Below are 22,975 nucleotides of genomic sequence, written 5' to 3' on the forward strand. Positions count from 1 at the left end.
TCTCTCTGTTTGCCCAACCTTTAAGCTAAATGTGTTCGAACCTTCCTTCTCACATGCTTGTTGGAGGTTTGCATTAAATCTGTGCTTACACAGTGAAAGAAAAGCAAGAATCTGAAACCACAGGACTGAAAATCCCTTTCTCTCCCATGCTCAGTTTATTGCCAGCATACACCTAGGTTTCAGGCTGCACAGAAAGTCAAAACAGGCAGAAAGAGACAAAAATTCGCATTAGAAAAAGAATTTCAACCACTCTGTCTCTTAGGCCATCTGCACACAGTCTGTCTCTGTGGGATTCCCTTTGCCCGTTAGCCTGAGGACAGGCGGCCAGGCTGTGGCTGCCCGGGGACAAATGCTGGGAGCCATAGCAGGCCATCGTGGCATGTGGGCACCCGGCACAGGGGCGGCATGCAGGAGAGGCCCTGTGCTAATCCTGCTCACACCCTCTTAGGGTCCTCCTGCAACACCCCTTGGGAGACTTAAAGCACCCCTTAAAGTGCTTCCTGAGGTACTCGGTACTCGCCTGCCCCCCGAGAAGGCAGTAAATAAACACTGCCAAAACAAAGAAAAGTGCTGAAACACCAGCTAGGCGTCTGGACCTCTTGTGGAAAGCAAACACACGTCCTGACACAGTGTGTGTAGGCAGGTCTCAGTCTGGGTCCCCAGACTAAGCTGCTGTCTCTCTTGTTCTTCGCAGTGAAGGATCTGGACACCGAGAAGTACTTCCATTTAGTGAGTATCTTGCTCCCCGAGCTGCTGAGCTTCGTGGCTGGCTGTGGGGGCGGCGTGCGGCGCGGTGTCTGCAGCGGGTGGGCGCGGTGCTGCCAGCTCCTCGCTGCGCGTGGCGGCTCCGGGCTCCCCGCACCGCGTGGCCAGGACTGTCGGCAGCCTAAGAAACATCGGGAGCAAAGGCAACCCGCAAGGCTGTGTGTGTGCAGCCATCTCTCTCTTCACCTGCATTTAAGTCTCTGGGCTCCTATTTTTTATTGTGTGTGATGAAAGAAGAGAATATCTTTGCAGCCTCTCTGATATTAACTTAATTCATCTCTGTGGGCTGAACCATCAGATGTGATGAACAGGCTGTATCAGTGGTCGTTAGTTTTCTTCAGAGAGGCCCAAAAAGGAGCAGAAAGGTTATCTGTAGAAAAGCTTTAGTACTATGGGACATAATAATAAATTATCAAGACAGCAAAGTAATTATTGTGGCCTGATCCAGCTGTCAGCAGCCACGGAGAGTTCAGAAGTGCAATCTGAGCATGGAGCGGTGCCACCAGGTACGTTCTGCACAGCCTTGGTCAAGTCACCTAGCAGGGGCTGCTGGCACTCTGCCTGCTTCCCAGGGCTGGGGAGATTTATTAGTTCCTGCTTGTGCACCACTCTGGAAGTACGAAGTGCTAAATGTTATTAAAAGCTGTTATGAAAAAAAAGCGTTAAGGGCAACAACAGGATTGTATAGCTGTTTTTTTTCTCTGCTAAAGTTTCCATGCTGAGTACTAACACACAATGCACACGCACGTGCACATGCATACATACACACAGGAGCAAGGAGGGAGGAGGGACAGGAAACTGAATGTGCACATATGAAACAATGCCAAGATGTACTTAAATGGCTTGCTAGGTCATTAGAGAGCAGTAATTAACTGACCTGACCTGTGGAATATTTATTTTTGTTTTTAAAAAGCCCAGGGTAGGAATATTGGCTGATTGTTCTTGCACTTTTTTTCCAAATCTAAGAAAAGCTGCTTTCCATGGAAGCCTTGTTCTTGTTTCTGGGAACCTAAACTGCAGCCACACAGGAATACTTCACAGAGAGCAGGAAGGCAAACAGACTAACTTGCAAAGTGAGATTGATTGTTTCATTTTCTTTGTCTAGATTGAGGGAGGCAGCAAAGAGAGCAAGAGAAACAAATGTCAGAAAAACTGAATATTATGAATTACTTTTCTGAAGCCATATAAGGGTGTATTTATAACAAGTAACTGCTTTTTAATTGGATTATATATGCAGTTGAAATTCTATAGTTAAATGAAAATTCAGTGTGACACTTCCGGGGAGGAGCATTCTGAACATATGTTTTATATTGGACCAGGTTCTTCCAACTGATGAATCAGTTGAACATAAGAAGTCCCACAGACAGAGCCATAGGAAGAAAGTCCTACCGGAGATCTACCTGACCAGGCTGCTCTCTACAAAGGTAGGAGGTGGGAACACTGATGCTTACGGCAAGTGGGAGTGTTGATTGCGGCCTGTAGCAAGAAGACTGACCTAAGACAGGAGTGCTGCAGAGCCAGTCACGTTCAAGGGGCTTTGGGATTCATCTGTCCTGAATGTTCAGAGAGTCTTCAGCGAGGCTGCTGGGTTCCACTGGCTCTTTGGTTCTCTCTAGCTCTGCAGCTCTCCCTCTGAGAGCAGCACTGCTCCGTGAAGCCCCACATCGTCTCCCCAAGTGCAGGTGTGGGGTCTCTAGACATGAAGTGGATGCTGACCACCCTGGGGCTCCCAGTGCTCAATTCAGACCTGAACCCATCTCCTCATTGAGTGATTCTGCTGGGAAAGGGAATGGAGATGCTCAGCTCTGCAAGCAGGAGGAATGTCTGTGTGATCTTAATTCAGATTTGAACTTGCCCACTCGCTGCGAGTGCTTAGCTCCAGCAGTTGGGCTCCCAGCCCATCTTTAATCCCAGCATGATGCTTCACTGGAGCAGAGATCACAAGAATGGCCAGCAGTCTCCAGTCTTTTTTGTATTTACTGTGCAGAACAATCGCAGATGTGAGATCCTCACAGTAAGAAAGAAAACCTCGATGCCAAAAGAAATTAAACCCAAATGCAAGCTAATTATATCACTATGCACAAACAAACCTTTCTCTCCTTGCTTTAGCATCCCCTTCCTCTTGGGACTTATCCAACTGGCAGCAAAGTATTTCCCCTTGTGTGTAGCAGTCACAGTTCTCACACCATTTTTCGGGGCTCAGGTGCTGCTGCTTTCTGCAGGCTCGATTGTGTGTGCTTGTCCCACAGGGCACACTGCAGAAGTTCCTGGACGACTTGTTCAAAGCCATTCTCAGTATCCGAGATGACAAGCCGCCTGTGGCCGTGAAGTATTTCTTTGACTTCCTAGAGGAGCAAGCAGAGAAAAGAGGGATCACCGATCCTGACACTATGCACATCTGGAAGACCAACAGGTTTGGAAGACAAGACCTCTTCTTTGTTTCCTTACATCTCTCAGAGCAGCAGCTGCAAACCTTTGGTGCCCTGGATTAACCATTAGGCTTCTAGAAGCAGAACCAATGAGGAACTTGGAAAACAGGGAAAGGCTGAAAAATGAGACCAAATGAGTGGGTTCGGAGAGCTTTGAACAAATGCAGAGCTCGGGGAGCAGAGACCTGGAAGAGGAGGCATAGTCAGATAAAGGGCAGAAGGAATAGGCACAGTAATACAAATAGTTAAAAGAAACAGGGGAGGGATGGGATGACTGGAGACAGCAGTGGCATAAATTCTAAGCAATAAAGAGATAGATTTCAAAATCTAGATAAAGAGATAGATTTCAAAAATCACATCAGGTCTTAAAACATCACAGTGATTTTAAAATCAGCATATTTGGCTCTTTTTCATTTGATTTTTTGTCTTTTCAGCCCTTTGGGGCCACTTTTTCCTGACATCTCTGTAACCAAGCTGAGGCTCCAGGCCATGCACAGGACTCCAGGCTGCTGGTGCTGCTTTCTGCTGGTACCACAGCACCAGGAACCAGCCAGGAGTGGTGCTGAGGAATGTGATGAGCAGTAGAAATGGCATGAGGGGAGCCAAAGTGAAGGGGGAGAATAGAGCAGGGCAGAAACCATGAGGAGAGGCTCTGCACTTCTGAGGCTTCAGGGACAGCAACTTTTCCCATCCCAACATGTGAAAATTAAAAACCAATTTGGCAGGGATAGCAGGCATGTAGACACAACACGTGAACTACAGATTTGCCTAGCCTTCATTACCTTTAATTAGCAGTAGAACAAAGATGTATAGCAGCTTTTACTCTTCAGCTGCTGAGGAGGGATGGTAGGCAGGGCGAGTGATATACTGAAACTGTGTGGCAGCCAAACGAGCACTGAAATAACCAGAGAAGAAAATGATGAGAGAGCGGAAAAAATACATATGAAGTGTATTTCATGGGGCCAGGCTTACCATCAGAACCAGATGATAGTTACTGTCAGGGAAAATGTAAAAGGAGCTGACACCATCGCTACAAAAAAAAGTCAGCAAGTAAGGAAGCCTGGTACAAAAGCCCCATGCATGCAGAATGCCAGTGCTGCTCCTGGAGCACGGCCGGCTCAGCAAGCTGCTGAAGGAGCAGGGTGTGTGCTCACCTGGTTAAGGCTGTACATAAAGTCTCCTGTCCATGGCTTGTACCTCAGCCTGAGCAAGGGTCTCTTCAGGGTTAGGACGTGTGCCTGCCCGTCCAGCTAGGCAGAGGAATGTACGCTGCCAGGATTTGAATAAATAACAGAGCCTGGCTCCTCATTTTTTTCCTCTCTTGTATTCAAGTTCTATCATCTTTCCTGCATTTCCTCTCCTCTCCCTGTGGAGTAAAAAATTCACCTGGTGTGTTCCTGTCTTGTTTCCTTCACAGCCTACCTCTGAGGTTTTGGGTCAACATCCTGAAGAACCCCCAGTTTGTCTTTGACATTGACAAGACAGACCACATTGACGCCTGTCTCTCTGTGATAGCCCAGGCCTTCATTGACGCCTGCTCCCTGTCTGACCTGCAGCTGGGCAAGGTACAGTCCAGAGGGGACAGCCCATTCCTGCTCCGGCAGTCATAGACACAAAATTATATGGATGGAAAGGGACTGTCAGAGGTCACCTGGCCCAAACCTGTCCTCAGAAGCTGAGCTGACTGTGGGTTACCTGCTGAGAGGATGAGTTGTCCTCTCCTGCCTTCCCAACTGCTTTGTTCAGGCTTGAGCTTAAAATTTGCACCCCTCTGCCAGAAGCAGAGGTCAGGGAATGTGAACGCCCTGCAAGATGGGCAAAGACCAAAGGCCCCCAGCCTGGAAAGCTTGGAGGACAGAGGCCCAGCCATTGCTGAGCGGCCGTGCATGTTGTCCCACAGCTCTAGAGCACCCAGCGTGCACAACCTCTGTAGGGCCACCCCTAAGGCCAAGCTGGAGTGTTTGTGAAGGGCGGGCTGCGGCGGCACAGCCCCAGCCTGGCTCGCACGCAGAGGCACAGGGCTTGCCTGGTGCCGTCCCGTCGATGCCGTCCATCAGCCCATGGGAAGCACTGGCGGGTGCTGCCATAGCCCAGCCCTGGAGCACTCGGTGCTGTGGCACAGGCCCCTGGCTGCAGCACTGCCAGCACACGCTGGTCACCCCGTGCCCCGAGCCAACGGGCGGCCCTGCGGGCTGGGAGGCAGCGCGCATGCTCGCTGCTCTCGCTCTGTCTTGGCTGTGTGGTGCTGACATTTGAAACTTCCCAACACAAAAAGTTTTATTAGCAAATGCTGTAAATCATCTCTTGCCGTCCCCCCGCCCCAGAAGCTGGGTGTGTGACGTAGAGGGGACCTGACAGCGGGAGACGTGCGCTGCTCAGTGCATCCCCCAGACCGAGAGTGACGGGAAGCCTCTACTGGGAGAGATTAATACTGGGGGAAGATCTAATGAGCTCTTGATTTTTTGTTTGTTTGGGTTTTGGACATTTTTTAGCAAGTGTTACGAAACACCTACAATTTGTCCTTGTCAAGCTGTGGATGAGGGGAAGAGGGGTCAGCTGGAGTCAGACACCAGATGGAAACATTTTTCGGCAGTACAATAGCATAAGTGAAGGAGCTGTTGAGTAATGTGTGGAGAATAAATCCTCAGCATAAAAACCAGCTTGCATATACACACAGTATATCACTGAATTATCCGGGCTGGGTTCTTCCTCTAGTTACAGGGTGTTCAGTAGTGTTACTTCTGATACTGCAAATGAGAGAGCAGACTCACTGTACATCTGCAGTGTGCAATATGCTAATAAATCACTCTCCATCTCTTTGTAATACAGAGTGGACAAACCATACACAAAAAATAACTTAAAGAAACGGCAACATGGGATTCTTCTGTTTCCAAAGGAAAAAAAAAAAAGTTGTAAGCAGGCTCTGTAACTTGGCTATACTGCTGTAATGCCTTGTCATTGGGTTTGAAAATAAACTGCTGTGGGATCTGGTGCTGCAGCCTGGTGCTCCTGCAGCATTAGCCATCCCACATACTGCACCAGTGGCTTGCAGTTACCCCTGGCTTCCTTATTTACTGCCTGATACAGCTGGAGGTGCTGTCTCCATGGCTAAAGCCCTGCCAGGTTTGTTCTGTCTGCAGATCCTTCCTCCCCCTCTCCACCTGTCAGAGCACCAGGGAGCAGTCCCCACACGAGTGTCAGGGCAATGGGACACGTTGATCTTACTCCCCTCCCTGTCCCAGAGCCTGGGACTCTTTTTCCCCTTGGGATACAATGCTGGCGTCTGCCAGGTTCATTCCCAGGGTAATGATGTCAGTGGGGCAGCATTGCCTTGAGGTTAGAATCATTCATGCTTGTGTTTTCAAAGAGTGCGAGTGAGGTTATGCCATTACGGGTGCAACCCGCTCATGTGGCTGGGAGGTTGAGACTACTTTGTCCAAGCTGACATTAATCAAGAAAACTCAGTATTTTCTGTTAATTACTTTACATGCACTCAATATAGGTCAGGCAGGCTGGGTTAGTCAATGCAAAATAAATCAAAGCTACATTAAAAATCCAAGAGCAACATTTCAACTGACAAAGTTCAGCTTGTAAGAGAGCTTTGTTCTTTGGTTTAAATCAAGCTGGCTGCTCAAGAGACCAGAGTAAATGCATTCAAAAGCCCATCCCTCATTACCAGTTTTCACATGTGATGCCATGGAGCACAAGTATATTATCTAACATAGTCATGTTACACGTATCTGCAGAGTATTACCTGGCAGCAAACTGCCTCAGGCACACATCTGAGCTTGCCCTTGCTGCAAATTAAAATACATTCACTTAGACTACCTTCACTGGCACGGAAGCTAACCAATTTTTAGCTCATGACAGGGAGATGGGCAGTGGACAGCCACATGCGGAGGGTCGGTGCTGTGGTTCTGCAAGCAGGTGGTATCTGTCCGCAGCACCTCGATGTGTGTGTGCAAGCACTGCTGTCATTAGCAGGGCTGTGCCTCGGTGCTGTCCACCACGCTCCTGTTTGTGTAAAGCCAGGCCCAAAGACAAAGCTGTTTCCTGAACCCAGCTGTAGCTGAAGGCCCTGTCTGATAGCCAACACTTCAGCCAGACAAACAGGATAAGGAGTTCTCGGCCAGACGCAATATGGTGCCTGATTCCAGTATCTCATTCTCACTCTAGGACTCCCCGACCAATAAACTACTTTACGCCAAGGAGATCCCGGAGTACAGGAAGATCGTGCAGCGATACTACAAGCAAATCCACGACATGCCGCCGCTCAGCGAGCAGGAGATGAACGCGCACCTTGCAGAGGAGTCCCGGGTAAGAGGCGCTGGGCTGCTGGGGCTCGCTGCGTGCACTGCCTCTCCGCACCACGGGCTGCATGCCTGCGGGGCCAGGGGCAGCGAGCAGCTGGCAGCACGAGCCGGGCACGGGCAGGGAGGCTGCAGGCAGCTCCTGCTTAGATAGACGTTGGAGGGAGCAAACGAGAAAGGATATTTTGCCTCAAATTTCCAGGCACAAACTTCATCTGACCTAATTCCAAGCATCTTTAATTACTGCCAGAGCTGCAGTAAACATCCATGAGTTTGCTTGAAACTAACTAGCTTTGGCACTGGTGGGAATTTAAAGCAAAATTCAGTGCCAAAGAGCCAGGAAGTTTGGAAGAGGATCTCTGCCATCTCCCAGCCCCCAGCCAGCTGTCCCCCAGGCCGCCGAGTGCCAGGGCCGGCCCCGAGTGCCAGGCTGCCCACTGGCAGCCAGCCCTGGCAGGTGGCCGGGCAAGGGATGCCGGCCCTGGTACCAGCTACGGGAGCTGGCAGCCCTGCTCCGGATCTGAGCCCTGCCAGCACTGCGCCATGGCTTCCTCAACATCCAGCCATCTCACCATGGCGTTTCAGTTCCAGCCACTGAGCAGGCTTTTTCCCTGGGTGCTCTACCCACCTCTGATGCTGTCCCATCCTTTGAAATGTCTTTGAGCACTGATGGGTAAACAGGGCTATCAGCTATGGTCATTTAAGGCTGACTTTAAAAAGACTAAGACCATTTCTAATGTAAGCAAATACAGCTTCCTTAAAGGAGGAAGGCAGAAGCCCAGCTGTATCAGTTCCACTGTAATAAAAATAGCCAGTCTAAACCTTCTTTTAATCTAGTTAATGCCTGCTTATTGGACTTGAACACACTTGCTGCATCAGGATAACATACCTCCCCCCCTTTGTTTTGTCTTTCTAAAGAAATATCGGAACGAATTCAACACCAATGTTGCCATGGCTGAGATATACAAATATGCCAAGAGATACCGCTCCCAGGTAAGTGGGTCTGGCTGTACTGGGGCCTCAGATTACCCGCGGAGGAAATAACAAGCAGTATTTTGTAACCAAGCAGGCAGATGCCTGCATCCAGTCCCACAGAACAGGGATTATCTTTCTTTGCATAATCCAGTACACATATGTAATACACACACACACAGATGTACTTTCTATCCCATCCCTCGGTTGATGACTTCTTAAAAGAAAAGGCCAGCTCTTCCCAGCCAATTTTAACAGTGCTTGGCTTGGGGACTGAGGCAGGGCTGGCTGATGTGTAGTCCTGCTGATGCAGGAGGCAGAGCACGCTGGTACAGTCCACACCCACGATAACTCAGCGCCCACCACTCCCACCACCAGCAGCCCTGGCTGGTTCCGGACCCCACCAAACCCTGCCCTGCGGGGCCAGCTCTGCACTGTGAGGTTCATTACAGGGGTTGTTGGTTACATTTTGGCCCTCCACCTCAGTACAAGAGCAGGGACTCAGCCGAGCCCTATTGCTCCTGGAGGGCACAGGGGCCATGCTGAGTGCAGGGGCTGTGCCCCAGGGCTGGCGTCCCTTGCCCCAGCTGGGATTCAGGCTTAACAGGGCTGGCCAGGGGAGCAGGGCAGGGACGGGGACCCTGACACTGCCTCACCTCTCACATGCCCACCTCTCCTGCAGATCGTGGCTGCCCTGGACGCCAACCCCACGACGAAGCGCACCCAGCTCCAGCACAAGTTTGAACAAGTGATTGCGCTCATGGAGGACAACATCTACGAGTGCTGCAGCGAAGCCTAGGCTGACTGCAGCCTGGGAAGTGACCTCTAGAGTGCACTGCTGTAGGGAACCTCCTTTGACCGTGGATATACGTTGGGCCACATCCGTCAGGGTCATTCTCAAACCAGCCTTGTGGCAGGGGTGAGCCTGGCCTGCAGCTGAAGTGCTCCCTCACGTAACAAGAAGCCACAAGACACCTTTATGAGCAGCTAGAAAACCCTCCGATCGGCACTGTGGCACCCATAATTTATTTGCTGTTGCAAGCCAGAAATGGAAACATGACACTCGTGGCAAGCTCAGTTCACCACTTTCCTCTAATCAGCTCCTGAGCAGTTGTCAGCTCCCTGCATCCCCGTTTGTGATTCCTCAAGGACAAGAGACCAGGCTGCAGAAGCCATAACAACAGATGCAAAGCTAAAGGGTAGCCTGAGGGAGTAATGAGCAGAGATGGCAAAGGCTATCAGAGCAATGGCAGAGCTCCCTTCCTTCCACACCATCCCTCTGACATCCATGGTTTTCTGACACCAGGGACTATCAATCGTTCACTATCGGCTGCATTCTGTGTATTTTTGTGCCTTTTAATTTTTGTACTGTATGTGTAAACATAACCACTCCTTCTTCTGAGATTTGGGCAACACAGGAAACTCGGGGCTGATACAAAGCAGTTGCTTCCTAAGTAGCTAAGGCATGCTGAAAGCACTTTATCTCCTAACAGAAACAGCTGTTTGCTAGCTGGAGGGAGTGCATTGCATGTTAGACAGTGTGGGAAAGGCTCTTCCCCCCTCCCCAGGTTCCCAGACCAGTCTGCACAGCGGAGTGGAGTTTGCAGGAGGGTAGGCAAATATCCACTAACGATTCACCCTTCAGCCAGCTGGTCACAAGCATCATTTCTGCCTGGGAGAAGACTAGATGTAAGTGGGTGAAGGGAAGGACTTCTGCCTCTTGCTCTGCTCTCCCAGCCTGACTGGCTGCGCACAGCTATGGCGCTTACTTAAGCTCATGTCAACAGTCCCCTGGCAGAGCAGAACTGAGCCACACACAGGACAGCATCCAGGTAGCATCTTCCCTCCCTTTGCCACACACACTCCAGTATCTCCCTGTAATCACCACCTGAACCATGTCAGTGCTACAGAGGTGTATTCCCAAAGCAGCTTGTTCTGCTTGCCTTGGACACAGTACATGGTTATCAAAGAGCAACCAAGAGAGCAGTTTTGCTATGTGTTCAGTCTTTTTTTTCAGTCCATAAAGGCTAGGGACTAAACCTCAGCCCCATGACAGCACGATGTTTTTGCTCACACAAGCCAGCAGAGCAGGTCACACGTAACACAAGCCACAAACAAAAGTAGAAAGTGTCACGCTCCTGGTTACACTGGTGTCAGCAAACAGGGTCTTGCTGCAGAGACAAATAGAACTTGTTCAAGACCAGAAACTTCACTGCCATCATGCGGCATCTGTGCTGGGGCAGACCTGCCCCATCCCAGCCTGGTGGCACACTTTCCTTTCTGCAGCCAGGGGAGCTGTGACCACTCCAATCTTCTCCAGCATCATTCAGGCCCGTCTTTAGAGGCTGGACCACATGTGTGAAGCCAGCATTCCCACGCAGGCAAAGGCAACCTGCCCATGAAAGCTAAACCCAGCTGTAGTTAGGCACCATGTTTTCAAACTGCCAAATAGAAAAAGAAAAAAAAAAGTTACTACCTCACTCCAGGCAGGGTCTTAAGGTGAGCCTCCGTTACTCATCCAGCTGGCAAGGATGCAACCTGGTATTAGATGACCTTGGTCCACCAGAACTCCTCCTGGGTGACTCACTGCCATGGACAGGTGGCCCCCATCCCCTCATTTCCAGTAATGCCACATTTGTTAGAAATTTGAACATCAGATTGTGTATGTGTATATAGATATCTATTTTAAAACAAATGATAGAATTTATCCAGTATGTTAAAAGGGGGTAGGGAGGGGAGGGAAAGGGGAAGAACAGATTTTTTTGTTGTTGTTTGTTTTTTTTAAAAAAAGAAACTACAGAAAAAGTACATACACTGTGGAGGTTTCAATGTTTTTGCTGAGGATGTGGCTTCAGAATAGAAACTAAGAATGTAGCTGGGCTACATTTTATTTTGAAACTGATTTCACAAAAAAAAAAAAATCTTGATTTTTTTTTCTCTAGAAACTGTGAATAGTTACCAGAGATATAGGCAGGCCCAGCACAGGGAAGGCAAGGGTGAGAAGGATCCAGGTAGCAGAGAACGTTGAGCTTGGCTGGAGGTGGAGGAAGGGCCATGGAGCAGTAGCCCCATGTTACAAGAAAAGGATACAGATGAGCCAGTAATGAGCATAGTTTGCCTCCAGATGATGTGACTGGGCTGCATTTTGGGGCCTATTGCTTTATTTAATTTTTTCCAAAGCAAAAAAAAAAAAATATGAAAAAATGAAAAAAGTAGTTGCTACAACCATTTTAAAGAAACAACTTTAACAGAGCAGATGCTTGAGGGTTTGTAGTGTTGCCTTGAACCCGAGCCCTTTGTAACATGTTTTTAAACTTTGGCATGTGTTGTGGGTGTAGTGCCCTTACCTGCTGTGTAGTGGAAGTGGCAGACTCTTGGAAAAGCCTATCTTTGTAATAAAACAAGGTGCTGAAACCCTGTATAGTGACATTTCTGCCCATCTGCACATAGAGGACCCCAGACATTGAGAAACACACCAAGGTCAGGCTGCTATCCTTTGCCCAAAGTGCCTCTCTTTCCACAGTCCTCCACAGCCCATGCAAGCCACTACCCTGATCCAACCTAGAAACACGGGCAGGAGGGCAGCTGGTGGGTCAGTTTTGCAATACAACACCCACAGTTCTCGGGGCTGGCAGCTCAGCTAATGACCACCTTGTTTCCATGAGACACGTTTTAACCCTTCTGGTCTGCAGCAGTTATTACTCCTGCTTTGTTGATACCACATGTATACCACATGTTCCACCAGGACAGGTGCTGCTGTGGGAGGTAGAAAATCCCTGCGAGGACTCAACTCCACACCCACACAAATCACACATAAAGACCAGTAGCACCACACTGATTCCTGGGGCTGGACATCCTTACCTCTGCCAGGTGATGCAGCTTTGTGGGCTGACAGCTTCTCCCAGCACTGGCAAGCCCAGTGTGCTCTGCACCACCGATGTCCTCAAGGCTTCTGGCTTCAGCACCGTGAAAGCAGCCCCAGCCTGCAGGTCTCGATAATTGTGCCACTGCTAAAATCCTCTCACTTCTGCCTCCTCCCCAGTAAAAGCTGCTCTTTCCAGACACCAGAGGGATTTTCTTTTCCCACTAGAAAGTTGATTCTTAGTAAAGCTAAATCCAGGCATTTAATGATTTGCTCTCTCAGAGAGAGAGTCGTGTTTGACATTCAGTGCCTAGTGAGAGAGGATGCAGCTCCTGCCCTGTTCTGCTGCAGGACATTTCCATGCTAATGAGCAGTGTTTTGCGAGGTTAACCATCACCAAAGGAGCAGCTGAGCCCTTCTTCGTTATTACTGCAGCATCCTCTGCCCTGTCCCTGGGGAACAGGGGTTCAGTTTCATTAAAGATGCATCAACATGGCCAAGGTTGAAGTTTAAAAAGTAGTTAGTTTGCTCAGCTCTTGCTTAAGCCCCAAAGCAAGGCCAGAAGCCTTGGAGGGCATTGGCAAGGCCAGCTGAAGATTAGCAAAATCCTCTTTAGGAAGAGTTTTACTTCCACTTATTTTCTCCTGCCCAGGAGGACTGTAACCCTTTGCATTATCAGGCTGACCTTCAGAAGGGCTATGTTCTCTGCAGAGCAAGAGAAATTTGGGCATTTGAAACTCTTAAATGAAAGTTTTCATACTTGGACCAACTTACTAGAAGCTAGTAAGGCTGAGAGGTGAGTACTGCTCACAGATAGAACAAGAACAAACAATTCCACACCCTGCTGTAAACACCCCAAGAATCTTTAAGCCCAAAAACACTTCTGTCTTTTCTCTTACTGTGGCTAAAAAAACAGCAGCCCCTCCTGCTGCTAGGGACCCTTGTCCACAGCACACACCCACACCTCCTGCCCTGGCACTCCTGTAATCCAAGCTCAGCCAGGCATTAGCACAAGGGCAGCTGGTAGGGCATGAAGCTGGATGCCTACCCCACTCCAAGGCTGTGGGTGCCATGGCCCCACATCAGCAGAGCTAGAGAAGCCCAAGCTTCCTGGTGCTCAGCGGTGCCACCACCATGCCCCATGGCATCCCAGTGCCCCTGACTGGGCCATCACCTGATACTGGAGCTTACCACCAGCCTGCACACATGCAGCACCCCCAAAGCCACCCCTGCACTGCTGGCTGGCCAGATAGGGGCTTCCCAGGAGCCCAACTACTATGTACTGCTCCAACCAGCAGCCAGGGACATGGAGATGCACAGGACACCTCATGGGAGCTGGCAGCTGCAGCACCAGCTCATGTCCACTCCATGAGCCCATGTGCTGCCCCATCCCACTTGGGATGAGGCCAGGAGCAGACTAGGATCCACGCTTACCCTGGGCTGGGGAACACTGGCCTTGGGAGACAGGGGCACAGGAGCAGGGCAGTAGTCACACTGTTTCATGATGAGTGAAGCAGCTTTATTAGTAGCAGGTGAACACAGAGTTAAAACCTGTCCTGAAGACTAAAACCAACTCAGATGCCATGGGTCTGGGCTCAGAGTGGCACAGTGCTGCACTGCCAAAGACCTGGGACCCCTAGCGTACCTCCTTGCCCACATGGCAAGGGATGCCTCCTACGGCGCAGCCTCCCCTTGGCCAGCACCTCGGGCTGCCTGGGGTTTCCTTGTCTTGCCTTTAGCCCCCTTCTCCTTCGGGGCAGCTTCCTGAGCTTCCCCAGGCACCTTCCCCTTAGTCTTGCCCGCTGGGGCCTTTCTGGTCCCCTTTGCCCCAGCACCCACAGGGCGGTCACCATCGTTCCCTCCCTTGTCCTTGTCAGCCAGAGCTGCACGGGGCGCTGACCGCCCTTTGGCAGGGGCCTGAGGGGCCTTTGCTCCATCGCTCCTGGGCTTCGCTGCTGCTGGTGCCGGCTGGGCCTGGAGAGGAGAGAGCAGCTAGCACCTCAGGCTGCTGCCATGCTGTGAGTCAGCAGCCTGAGCATAGCACTGGCACCCCACAGGGTCATACTCACATCTGCAGGCTTCGTCTTTGGCTTCTGCTTCGCAGCTTTTGGCTTCTGCTTCGTGGCTTTTGGCTTCTCCTCAGCAGTACCTGTGGAGAAGAGGGCAGCGAATCAACATAAGCAGGGGCCTCTCAGCAGGGTCAGGGTGCATGTGACACCACCAGCCTGTTACCTGGTCCTCCTTCGCTCTCCAGCACCGCAGGGACCCGGGTGGCCTTGGCAGCTCCTCTGCGCCCTGGCTTTGGGGCCTGTTCTCCAGTGGGATCTGCCTGGCCCGGCGGCTGCTTCTGCCGCAGCTTTTCAGGTGCCAGCTAGGTGCAAGGAATGGGAGTGGGGCTGGGCAGCACCTCAGCCCCAACCCTGCAGCTTGGGGCCCAGCAGCCCCCCACTCACCTTGAAGCGGCCAGTGGCCCCCAGGGCAGAGGAGTTGTGGGGCCGCACCAGGTCCCCACGGCTCAGCCCCTTGGCCAACGCCTGCTTCAGCAGATATTTGAGGCGCACAGGGTCCACGGCAGGGTACTTGGCCAGGATGAAGCGTTTGATGGTGACAACGGAGGCACCCTTTGTCCCATCCTGTGCCCGCAGCGCCTCAATAACCATGTTTAGTGTCGGGGGATGCCGCCGGCCCAGAGCAATCTGACTAGACAACCGGGCAGCACCAGCAGCTTTATCTGTGAGGGAATCAAGAGAGGCATCATGAGACAAAAGTGTTCACAGCCCCAAGGCCTGCAAGTCCCCCGAAAGCAGACAGGCATCACCATGCTCATCTCCACAGCCTCGCAGCAGCCAGAGCCAACAGTGCCCAAGCCCTGCAGCACCCAGAGATCCCTTACCTGTCTGAGGCTCCATGACAGTATGCAACAGCCCAAAGCCTCAGGCCCAACAGCCCCAGCTCTGTTTACAGCACTACTGACCCTGGTCACAGGTTTACCTCACTTCCAGCTAATTTATCTGATTAGCACCATAACTGCAGGGTCTGGTTGGCAGCTGCTAACTGCTCTGGTCCCCGCCCAGGGGGAGCAGGTGGCTGTGAAGCCAAGTACTCGTGCCCAGACCTTTGTGAGGGGCTGGCAGGTGAAGGGCCGTGTCTCAGCAGACGTTTTGGAGAGGGATAAGAGACGGGGGGCTTGCAGGGTGAAGGCTGTGACCACGCAGTGCAAAGGCACCCACCCCACTGCTGGGGGGTGGGATGGCCACGTACTGGCAGCACACACCATGGGCTGGATGGGGAACCCGGCGTGTCTGCTGGGGCCCTTTGTGCACAACAGCCCTGCAGGGAAGCAGGGGCTGCACAGCACAGGGAGCCCAGTAATGGGAGGGAGAAATTAACCCCCAAACGAGAGGAGGAAAATTAAGACTTATTTTGTTAGCTGGCTAAAGCAGGAGGAGCAACCCTCCTGCAGTAGCCCCAGGTGTGTGGTCATGAGTGGGATGCCACATGTGCCCATGCTCACCACATCCTGCTGTGTTCAGGGGAGAGAGCACCCAGCCCTATGCAGGAGCAGCCCTAATGTGTCCCCTCCATGTCCCCTTCATGCCAGCTCTTGGCACAGCAACTGCGCTGGGAAGAGCATTGTCCCATGGGCAAGGGACAAGCTGAGCCTTTGACCATCCAGGTCCCCAAGGCTCCCAGGGCACTTCTGTGTCATGGCTGTGTTTAAGTTAATTCATCCTATGATTCCTGTGATTTTCCCTGCTGTTTCAGTGGGGTGAGACATTTGTTCTACTTTCTGTTCTGCATGTGCTCATGGGGTGAGCGTGTCTAATTCACTAAAACAGCTCTTCGGTGCAGGAACAGCATGAATATCTTCACCCTGGAGACCGCTGTGTATCTCCAGAGCATGCTGTGTCGGTCCCTTGCTCCTTACAAAAAAGTCATGAGCTTTTTGTGTGCGTCGTCTGTGAAAGTCCCTGGGGAGCTGCAAACTTGTGGAAGGACTGGGATCATGTGTCAGCAGCGTGGGTTCATGTCCTGATGCAGCAGACGTGCTACTGCACCAATGAACATCAAAACTCAGCCCAGACAGACCTCCTTCATCGAGGGCTGCACCCACCTGCTGAGCCTGGGGCTGGGTTCTGGCAGCGGACTGAGGCACCAGCAGGAGCCTGGCCTGGAGCAGGGTTCTGGAAAAGGCCTGTGCCCAAGTCCCACGTGCCTGGCTCTGCCCAGACCAGCACGCCTGACCCTTTCTCTCATCCATTTTCAATTTCTGAATTCCCCAGGAAGGAGGCCATGGGGGTGGTGGAAGGCCACAGGGTCCTGCACTGCAGCAGGGCTGCATTCGCTTCCTACAACCACCTTCTCCTCCCAGATCTGACCATCACCTCTCTGGCAGGGGCATCTCTGTGATGCCCCCGCACCCACCTGGCTGGCAGAGGGGCCCCAGGCCCTCGCTGGCCCCAGCAGCAGGAGCCGTAGGGCTGGGCGCGATGTGGGGCGACAGCCTGTGGGCTGGGAGAGCTGCGGTGCCAAGCACCACACGGCTCCTATGGAGACTGCCTTGTCAGGCAGCAAACAAACACCAAACCCTTCCTCCTCTTCCCTCCAAAACCAGCTCCCAGGTTTGAAATACATGAATCAGGCATCAGCCTAAACACTGAATTATTCATAAACTGCTAATCTTCAGATTTCACTGAATATGCAGAAGTATCGATAAAAAAAAATAATGAGAGAATTGTACTTGCAAATTGCTCTTTATTAAAGGTTTAACTTGCATGGGTTCTCTATGTTCCCTATTAGACCTTGCAAAGCTGCATAGGATTAGAAATCAGAGAGGATAATAATGTACAAAAATAGTTTCAAATGTTGATAACACTGAACAGCGAGAAAAACATCTTATTTGTATAACTGAGCTAAAAATAAAAATGAAGAACACTGCTACAATTGCAATATGCCATCTTGTAGTGCTTAAAACATATGTCGGCGGCTCTGAGCCATATGCTCCCATGTCTTGCCTGCTACAGCGCGGAGAGAAGCTTAGCGATGCACCGATCAATCCTCAAAAGCACAAGCACTGGCCAAAACCTCCTACTTGGGCCGATGCCAAGCTGGGTTGCAGCTGAGGCAGGGAGGTACGGGAGGACCTGGAGGAGCTCGGGGCATGGCCCCGGGCTGCAGGAGGGCCTGCGGGTGTCTGACAAGGGAAGGCCTGCGAGGGGAAGGGGGAGCAGCTTCCTGCTGGGGGAGGCATCAAGAGGGGCTGCTGCTGAGGCGCAAACACTGAGTGCATGTCGCGGTGCTGGGTGCCTGTGGAGGTGAGCACCCAGCTCTCCGCGAGCACACCGAACCGCAGCTGTGCCGTGCTGTGCCGTGCTGTGTGGGGTCTGCACTGTCACCTCTGCGGCACGGAGGAGCCCATGTGCACCAGAACACCCCCATCTCCCCAGAGGCGTCGCGGCGCCTCCCAGATCTTCTGGAACGCAGTGGTGGGGCAGGGCTGGGCCTGGAGCACCCAGCAGCACCCCAGCACGGCGCAGCGGGGCCCAGCTGCCGCCAGTGTCTGTTGGGCTCTGTCCCAGTGGCAGAGCCGAGGGGGCTCAGCCCCGGCCCCACCGGGGCCCTTGTACAAGGCCGCGGTGAGGGAGGTAGCAGTGGCTCTGCCGTGGCCTGAGGTTCGCACCCAGTGGTGCAGGGCATGCGTGCGCATGAGGGGGATGTCAGAGCGAGTGGCCTGCACGGTGCAGACGGGTGTGAGCTCTCAGCAAATCAACAGAAAAGCACGGATTTACGCCAGCGGAGGAGCTAAGCCTTTGCATTTTAATTACAAAACATGTGTACACATTCACAGCCTTGTTCCCAGGGTTCCTATCGTCAGGAGAGAGAAGCCCGCCCTGCAGGGCCGTGGTGAAGCGGGGGCAGGCGATGGCAGTGGTGGGACTAGGTTCATGCTGGCTGGGCGGCGACGCACACCCTGAGGGCCGGCCGCTCCGGCGGGACCTACGCGGGGGAGACCTGGCTGGTGGAGACGGAGGAGGTCTCTGTCTTGCCAGCAGATGTGTCCTCGTCACCCAGCGGATTCTTGCCGCAGCAGAGGGTTGTGATCATGCAGTTACGGAACTGGAAGAGAAGGGAGACATCGGGTGAGGGCAGGTGGCCGCTGGGGGTTGCCTCTGTGCTGGATCCCTCTGTGCCGACTAGGGCAGAGCCAGGGGGAGGGCACGAGCGAGCCCCAGCAGTGCCGCAGGCTCTGCCCAGGCTTTGGTGCCCAGGCTCTGTCCGGCGGTGGGGCTGTCACAGCGGGAGCATCTCCCAGAGACACAGGCTCCTGGGGGCTGTTGCAGGGGGCTGTGTGGAACTCTCTGGCACGGTAGCTCTGGCTGCACCGTGCAGGGTGAAGTCGCCTTCCTGCTGCCTGGGGCTGGGGCAGCGCAGCCCCAGATCCTCCACTGGGACAACCTGTGCCTCGTTCGGGTGGATGGGTTTGCATTTGCAAGATCTGTGCTGTGCGAAGGGGTGAGTTGCACTGTCACCACCCTCCTTCACACAGGCACAAGGTTACCTGGGAGCAAAGCCCTCGCAGCTCACTGGTGCGGTGGAGGTCTGGTGGCTCTCCCCAGGCTGCTATGAAGCCAAACACTACAAAGGAAGTCACCTGGCACGCGGCACTTACCTGTTTGTTCATTACAATGTAAATCACGGGGTTATAGATGGCAGAGCTCTTGGCAAAGAATGCCGGGATGGTCATGAAGATGGGCCCGAAGTCTGAGCCCTGGTTGGTGAAGATGTAGAAAGCGACGCTGGCGTAGGGGACCCAGCAGATCAGGAAGGCGATGACCATGATGATGACCATGCGGGTCACTTCCTTCTCTGCCTTCTGGGTGGTGGCAGACTCCTGCTGCTGGGCGGCAGCCTGCGGGCAGAGGGAACGGGGAGGTGATGGATGTGGGGGAGGGTTCGGCCCACGAGGGGTGTGGGGTCAGGGTTTGGGGTAGTTGGGCTGCACGCCCGGAGCTTGCGGTGCTCCCCGAGGGGGGCCCGACCAGGTCCTTCCTGCCACCTGTGCGGAGCGCGGCGCGGCCCCTCACAGCAGCCTCAGCGGCAGGCACCCACCTCCTTCACGGTGCAGACCAGGTTCCCGTAGCAGAAGAATATGACCATCAGCGGGATCGTGAAGTGAACCACAAACATGTAGATGACGAAAGATTCGTTGTTGACCTCAGGCTTCAGCGTGTAGTAGTCAATCCCGCATGAGCACTGCATGCCCTCGGGGATGTACCTGTGAGGTGACACCGGGGGTCGGCATCCCGCAGAGATGCCCGTGGCCAGCCGGGGCCCCGTGCCAGGCGGCACTCTGCCTACCGTGACCAGCCGAAGAGCGGGGGAGCCGCGCACGCCAGGGCCATGATCCAGGTGAAGACGACCCCCATGATGGCGTGGTTCTCCCCAAAGCGGAAGTTGCTCATGGGCTTGCAGACCACCACGTACCGCTCGATAGCCAGCACGACCAGAGACCAGAGCGCAATTTCACCTGAAGCAGGGAGAGAGGGATGCAGATAATGGGCCTTTGAGGGCTGGGAGAAAAGCTACTGAAGGCAGCACGGGGCCTCCTCTGACCTTTCATGTTCCCAAGGAGGACCCCTAAGAGCAGGTAAATCCCCAGCTGGGTTCAGAACCAGCAACGAACGTGGGCTAAGTGCTGACATGGTGGGAAGGCATCAGAAGGCACCTTCACACTGCAGTGCTGCCCCCGCAGTCACCGCCGTGCTCTGTGTGTTGGGGTCCATCGCCGAGCCCCATTCCCTGCCCGGACTGCCCCCACACCCATGGCCCCGCGGCCCCGCTCGGGGTGCCTGTCACACCGGGGTCCTACTCCTACCCACAGCTTCCCAGCAACTTGTGCCAGGAGCCCCGAACCAGCAAAATGGTTGCCTTGCTTGTGGCTGAGGCCTGAGCTGAACGGAGGAGGGCGTTTTCAGACACACGATTTCTGATTAACATCTGTTTCTGTCAAAGCCGGGCTGGCAGAGGAGCAGAGACAGCTTGGCCAGCCTGCGCCACCGAGCGCCGCGTCAGAGCGAGCACCAGGCTCAGCCCCGCCAAGCGGGAAGAACAAACTGCCGCATCTCCAGCCAGAGAGCAAGCCAAAAAGATGTGCAAATCCAGCAAAATCTGCTATTGGTTACTTTTCATTGCTACGTTGTTGTTCTTAGGATGCTGAACAGGTGGCTACCAAAATAAGTTTAAAAAAAAAAAAAAAGTGTAATTTGTCACTTTCTTCACCTCCCACCTCCCAGCACTGCAACTGCCTCAGCCCACACCAGCGGCAGACCGAGTACCTTCCAGATACTGCATGTTTTTCCAAGAGCATCTGGGCATCCTCCCACCCTTTCCTAAAATCTGGAGCAATTTCTGGCAGAAGATTTTTGAATATTTGGAAAACTCACCACCCAGTGTAGCAAAGAAGCCTTCGATGTAGCACCCTGTTACTCCAAAGACAAAGTACCCATTCATCGAAGTGTACATGGTGGTCGTGAAGCCTCCAAACACCATGAAGAGGTCGGCGACCGCCAGGTTCAGGAGGATGTAGTTTAGAGGTGTCCGGAGCTTCTTGTGCTGGATGGTGACATACAGCGTGAGGAAGTTGATGGGGAAGCCGAGCAGGATCAGCATGAACATGTAGGCAGCCAGCGCTGAGAACTTCCAGGGCTCAGCCAGGTAGTACTGGGGGTACTCGAAGGGGCTCCGCACCACCCCAGTCTTGTTGGACATGGGCACGTAGAAGTCTTGGCCTTCTGTCCCGTTCATGGTTGCGGTTGGTGAGGTGCCTTTTGCTCTTACTCAGTTTTTTTTTGTGTGCGTGGGGGAATTGCCTCTGAAGCTGGGCTCCCGCCACCTCTCGGCCTTCGCCGTTACCCCGGGGAGAAGTGGCTACGCTCACCTCTGCGGGGCACCCCTTATAAAGTGCCCCCTGGGGTAAGCTCCAGGCATCGGTGTCAGCACGATTAGGGCTTAGAGAATTATTAATCATAATCATCCAGGGGTAATTGGCTTTCTTGGGAAGGTATTAAGGTGACACCTGTTTCTGGCCTGCACTGTCATTGTTGCAGACCATGGTTCATGGTCATTATACATAAAGAGGAACTCTGCAGCACACTGGTTGATGGGGGGTCCAAACCAGGAGGCAGCTCCACCTGCACGGCCTCTCTCCTCGGCATGGCTGCGCCGCTCCCCAAGCAGCGAGGACTTGGGGCAGCCCCATGCCCTAGGTGGTCACCGCACCCCGTGGGTGCCCACAGCTCGTGCTGCCATCGCCCAGGGGAGGCACTCGCCCCACCGAGCACGCAGCCCACCCCCAGGGGCACTCCAGGGCTGAGCTGCCCGCCAGTTGGACATGCCTCAGGTCCCCTCAGAGGGATGTTGGAAACAGGACACATCGCCACCAGGTCAGAGGGAAGGGCAAGGCACACAGGATCCTGCTCAGGGCTGTGCTTGCTCAAAGCTCCCAGGCTGAGCCTTCAGCTCTTGCCAACAAACAGACCTCTTCTCTGCCCCCTGGGAGCAGGAGTGAATCCTGTGGACTGAAAACCCCATGACCACAAGTTTGGGGGCTGTAGAGGGTGCTGGGGTGGGCAGGTTTGGTGTGGCCCACCAGAGACAGAGGCCTGTCCTTCCAAGAGGAAAGCAGTGACACCAGGTAGCCGCCCTGCAGAGCCACCTCCATCACAGCCGCCGCTCCCAGGAGGAGGCTGGTGACGGGGTACTCCCAGGCAGCATGACCATCAACCCTTCTCCCATGTGCTCTCAGCCATCTGCTTTCTCTGCTGCAAGACTTGACTGGGCAGGTGTGAAGAACACAGTTAAACACTCATCCTGCTGGTGAGTTTCCAGTTGTATCACCTCCTTCGTCCCTGGCCTGACATGCTTTGCATCACACCGATTACATCGGTAGCACCAACAAAATAACCTAGCCCATCCGTCCTGAACAGGTATCATTCTGCACTGGTGCCGAGAAAGGTTGTGGGCAAGGCACAGAAGGAAGTCTCTGAGCTGAAGCCAACATTCGACCTCATATTCTGGGTGACAGACATCCCTGAAACTGCAAGAGTTGGATTCCGTATAGTGGGCATTAGAGCTGCAGGAGAAGCTGTTGTTGGAGCCCCCAATGTTGGAGCCATCCTAATGTCTCTACCTCCCCACTTGATGCACTCAGTTGTGCTCGAAATGTTCTTTTTGCCAGTCAGCCCCTGAGTTAGACATTACCTGGTTTACACTTTTCAGAGACAACAGGACAGCGTGTACACAAGTGAACACAACGAAGGCAGCCACAGATCTCCCTTATGTACGAGGTGGTTCCTTACAGCTCATGGCACCACAATTGATCTTTCAAACTCCAAAGCTATTTTCCCCACTTTTTTTTTCCCTTTCTTTCTTTCCTCGCACCCACTGTTTATCGCTGTTCTCGTGTACATATTGTTCTCAGCACTAACAGCGCTCCAGTTGGCACACAAATTCCAGGCCGTGTCCCCGCAGAGGTCCCCGCAGACTGATGGCCCCTTGGTGGGGGACAGGGCTCTAGGGGGCCTGAGCACCCCCACAGCAATTGCTTTCTAGGCTGCTGCCAGGGGCTTGGGCTTAAC

General features: G+C 53.1%; 3 protein-coding genes across 3 annotated transcripts in view; 1 reads left to right on the forward strand and 2 right to left on the reverse strand.

Moving 5' to 3' along the window:
• Positions 1 to 12,042, forward strand: part of PLXND1 (plexin D1) — an 81,241-nt gene extending 69,199 nt beyond the window's left edge. Inside the window, exons 30-36 of the mRNA XM_082768125.1 lie at positions 695 to 729; positions 2,085 to 2,189; positions 3,015 to 3,178; positions 4,612 to 4,759; positions 7,371 to 7,511; positions 8,423 to 8,497; positions 9,159 to 12,042. Of these exons, the coding sequence (XP_082624251.1) occupies positions 695 to 729; positions 2,085 to 2,189; positions 3,015 to 3,178; positions 4,612 to 4,759; positions 7,371 to 7,511; positions 8,423 to 8,497; positions 9,159 to 9,275 (785 nt within the window). The 3' untranslated portion in view covers positions 9,276 to 12,042. The remainder of the gene's footprint in view (positions 1 to 694; positions 730 to 2,084; positions 2,190 to 3,014; positions 3,179 to 4,611; positions 4,760 to 7,370; positions 7,512 to 8,422; positions 8,498 to 9,158) is intronic.
• Positions 12,043 to 12,226: 184 nt separating this feature from the next.
• On the reverse strand, positions 12,227 to 15,106 carry H1-8 (H1.8 linker histone; the record flags this gene model as incomplete). The annotated part of the gene is made up of 3 exons (XM_082768451.1): positions 12,227 to 14,330; positions 14,548 to 14,709; positions 14,792 to 15,106. Coding segments are annotated over 3 exons (795 nt in total), but the record flags the coding sequence as incomplete, so codon positions are not given.
• A 3,029-nt stretch (positions 15,107 to 18,135) lies between these two features.
• RHO (rhodopsin) lies at positions 18,136 to 21,143 on the reverse strand (the record flags this gene model as incomplete). The annotated part of the gene is made up of 5 exons (XM_082767790.1): positions 18,136 to 18,455; positions 19,009 to 19,248; positions 19,449 to 19,614; positions 19,698 to 19,866; positions 20,783 to 21,143. 5 exons carry the CDS (start codon positions 21,141 to 21,143, stop codon positions 18,336 to 18,338), a joined length of 1,056 nt encoding a protein of 351 aa, XP_082623916.1. The 3' UTR covers positions 18,136 to 18,335.
• Between the last annotated feature and the right edge of the window lie 1,832 nt (positions 21,144 to 22,975).

Source organism: Aythya marila (assembly GCF_965140915.1).
Source record: "Aythya marila genome assembly, chromosome: 10".
Classification (NCBI taxonomy): domain Eukaryota; kingdom Metazoa; phylum Chordata; class Aves; order Anseriformes; family Anatidae; genus Aythya; species Aythya marila.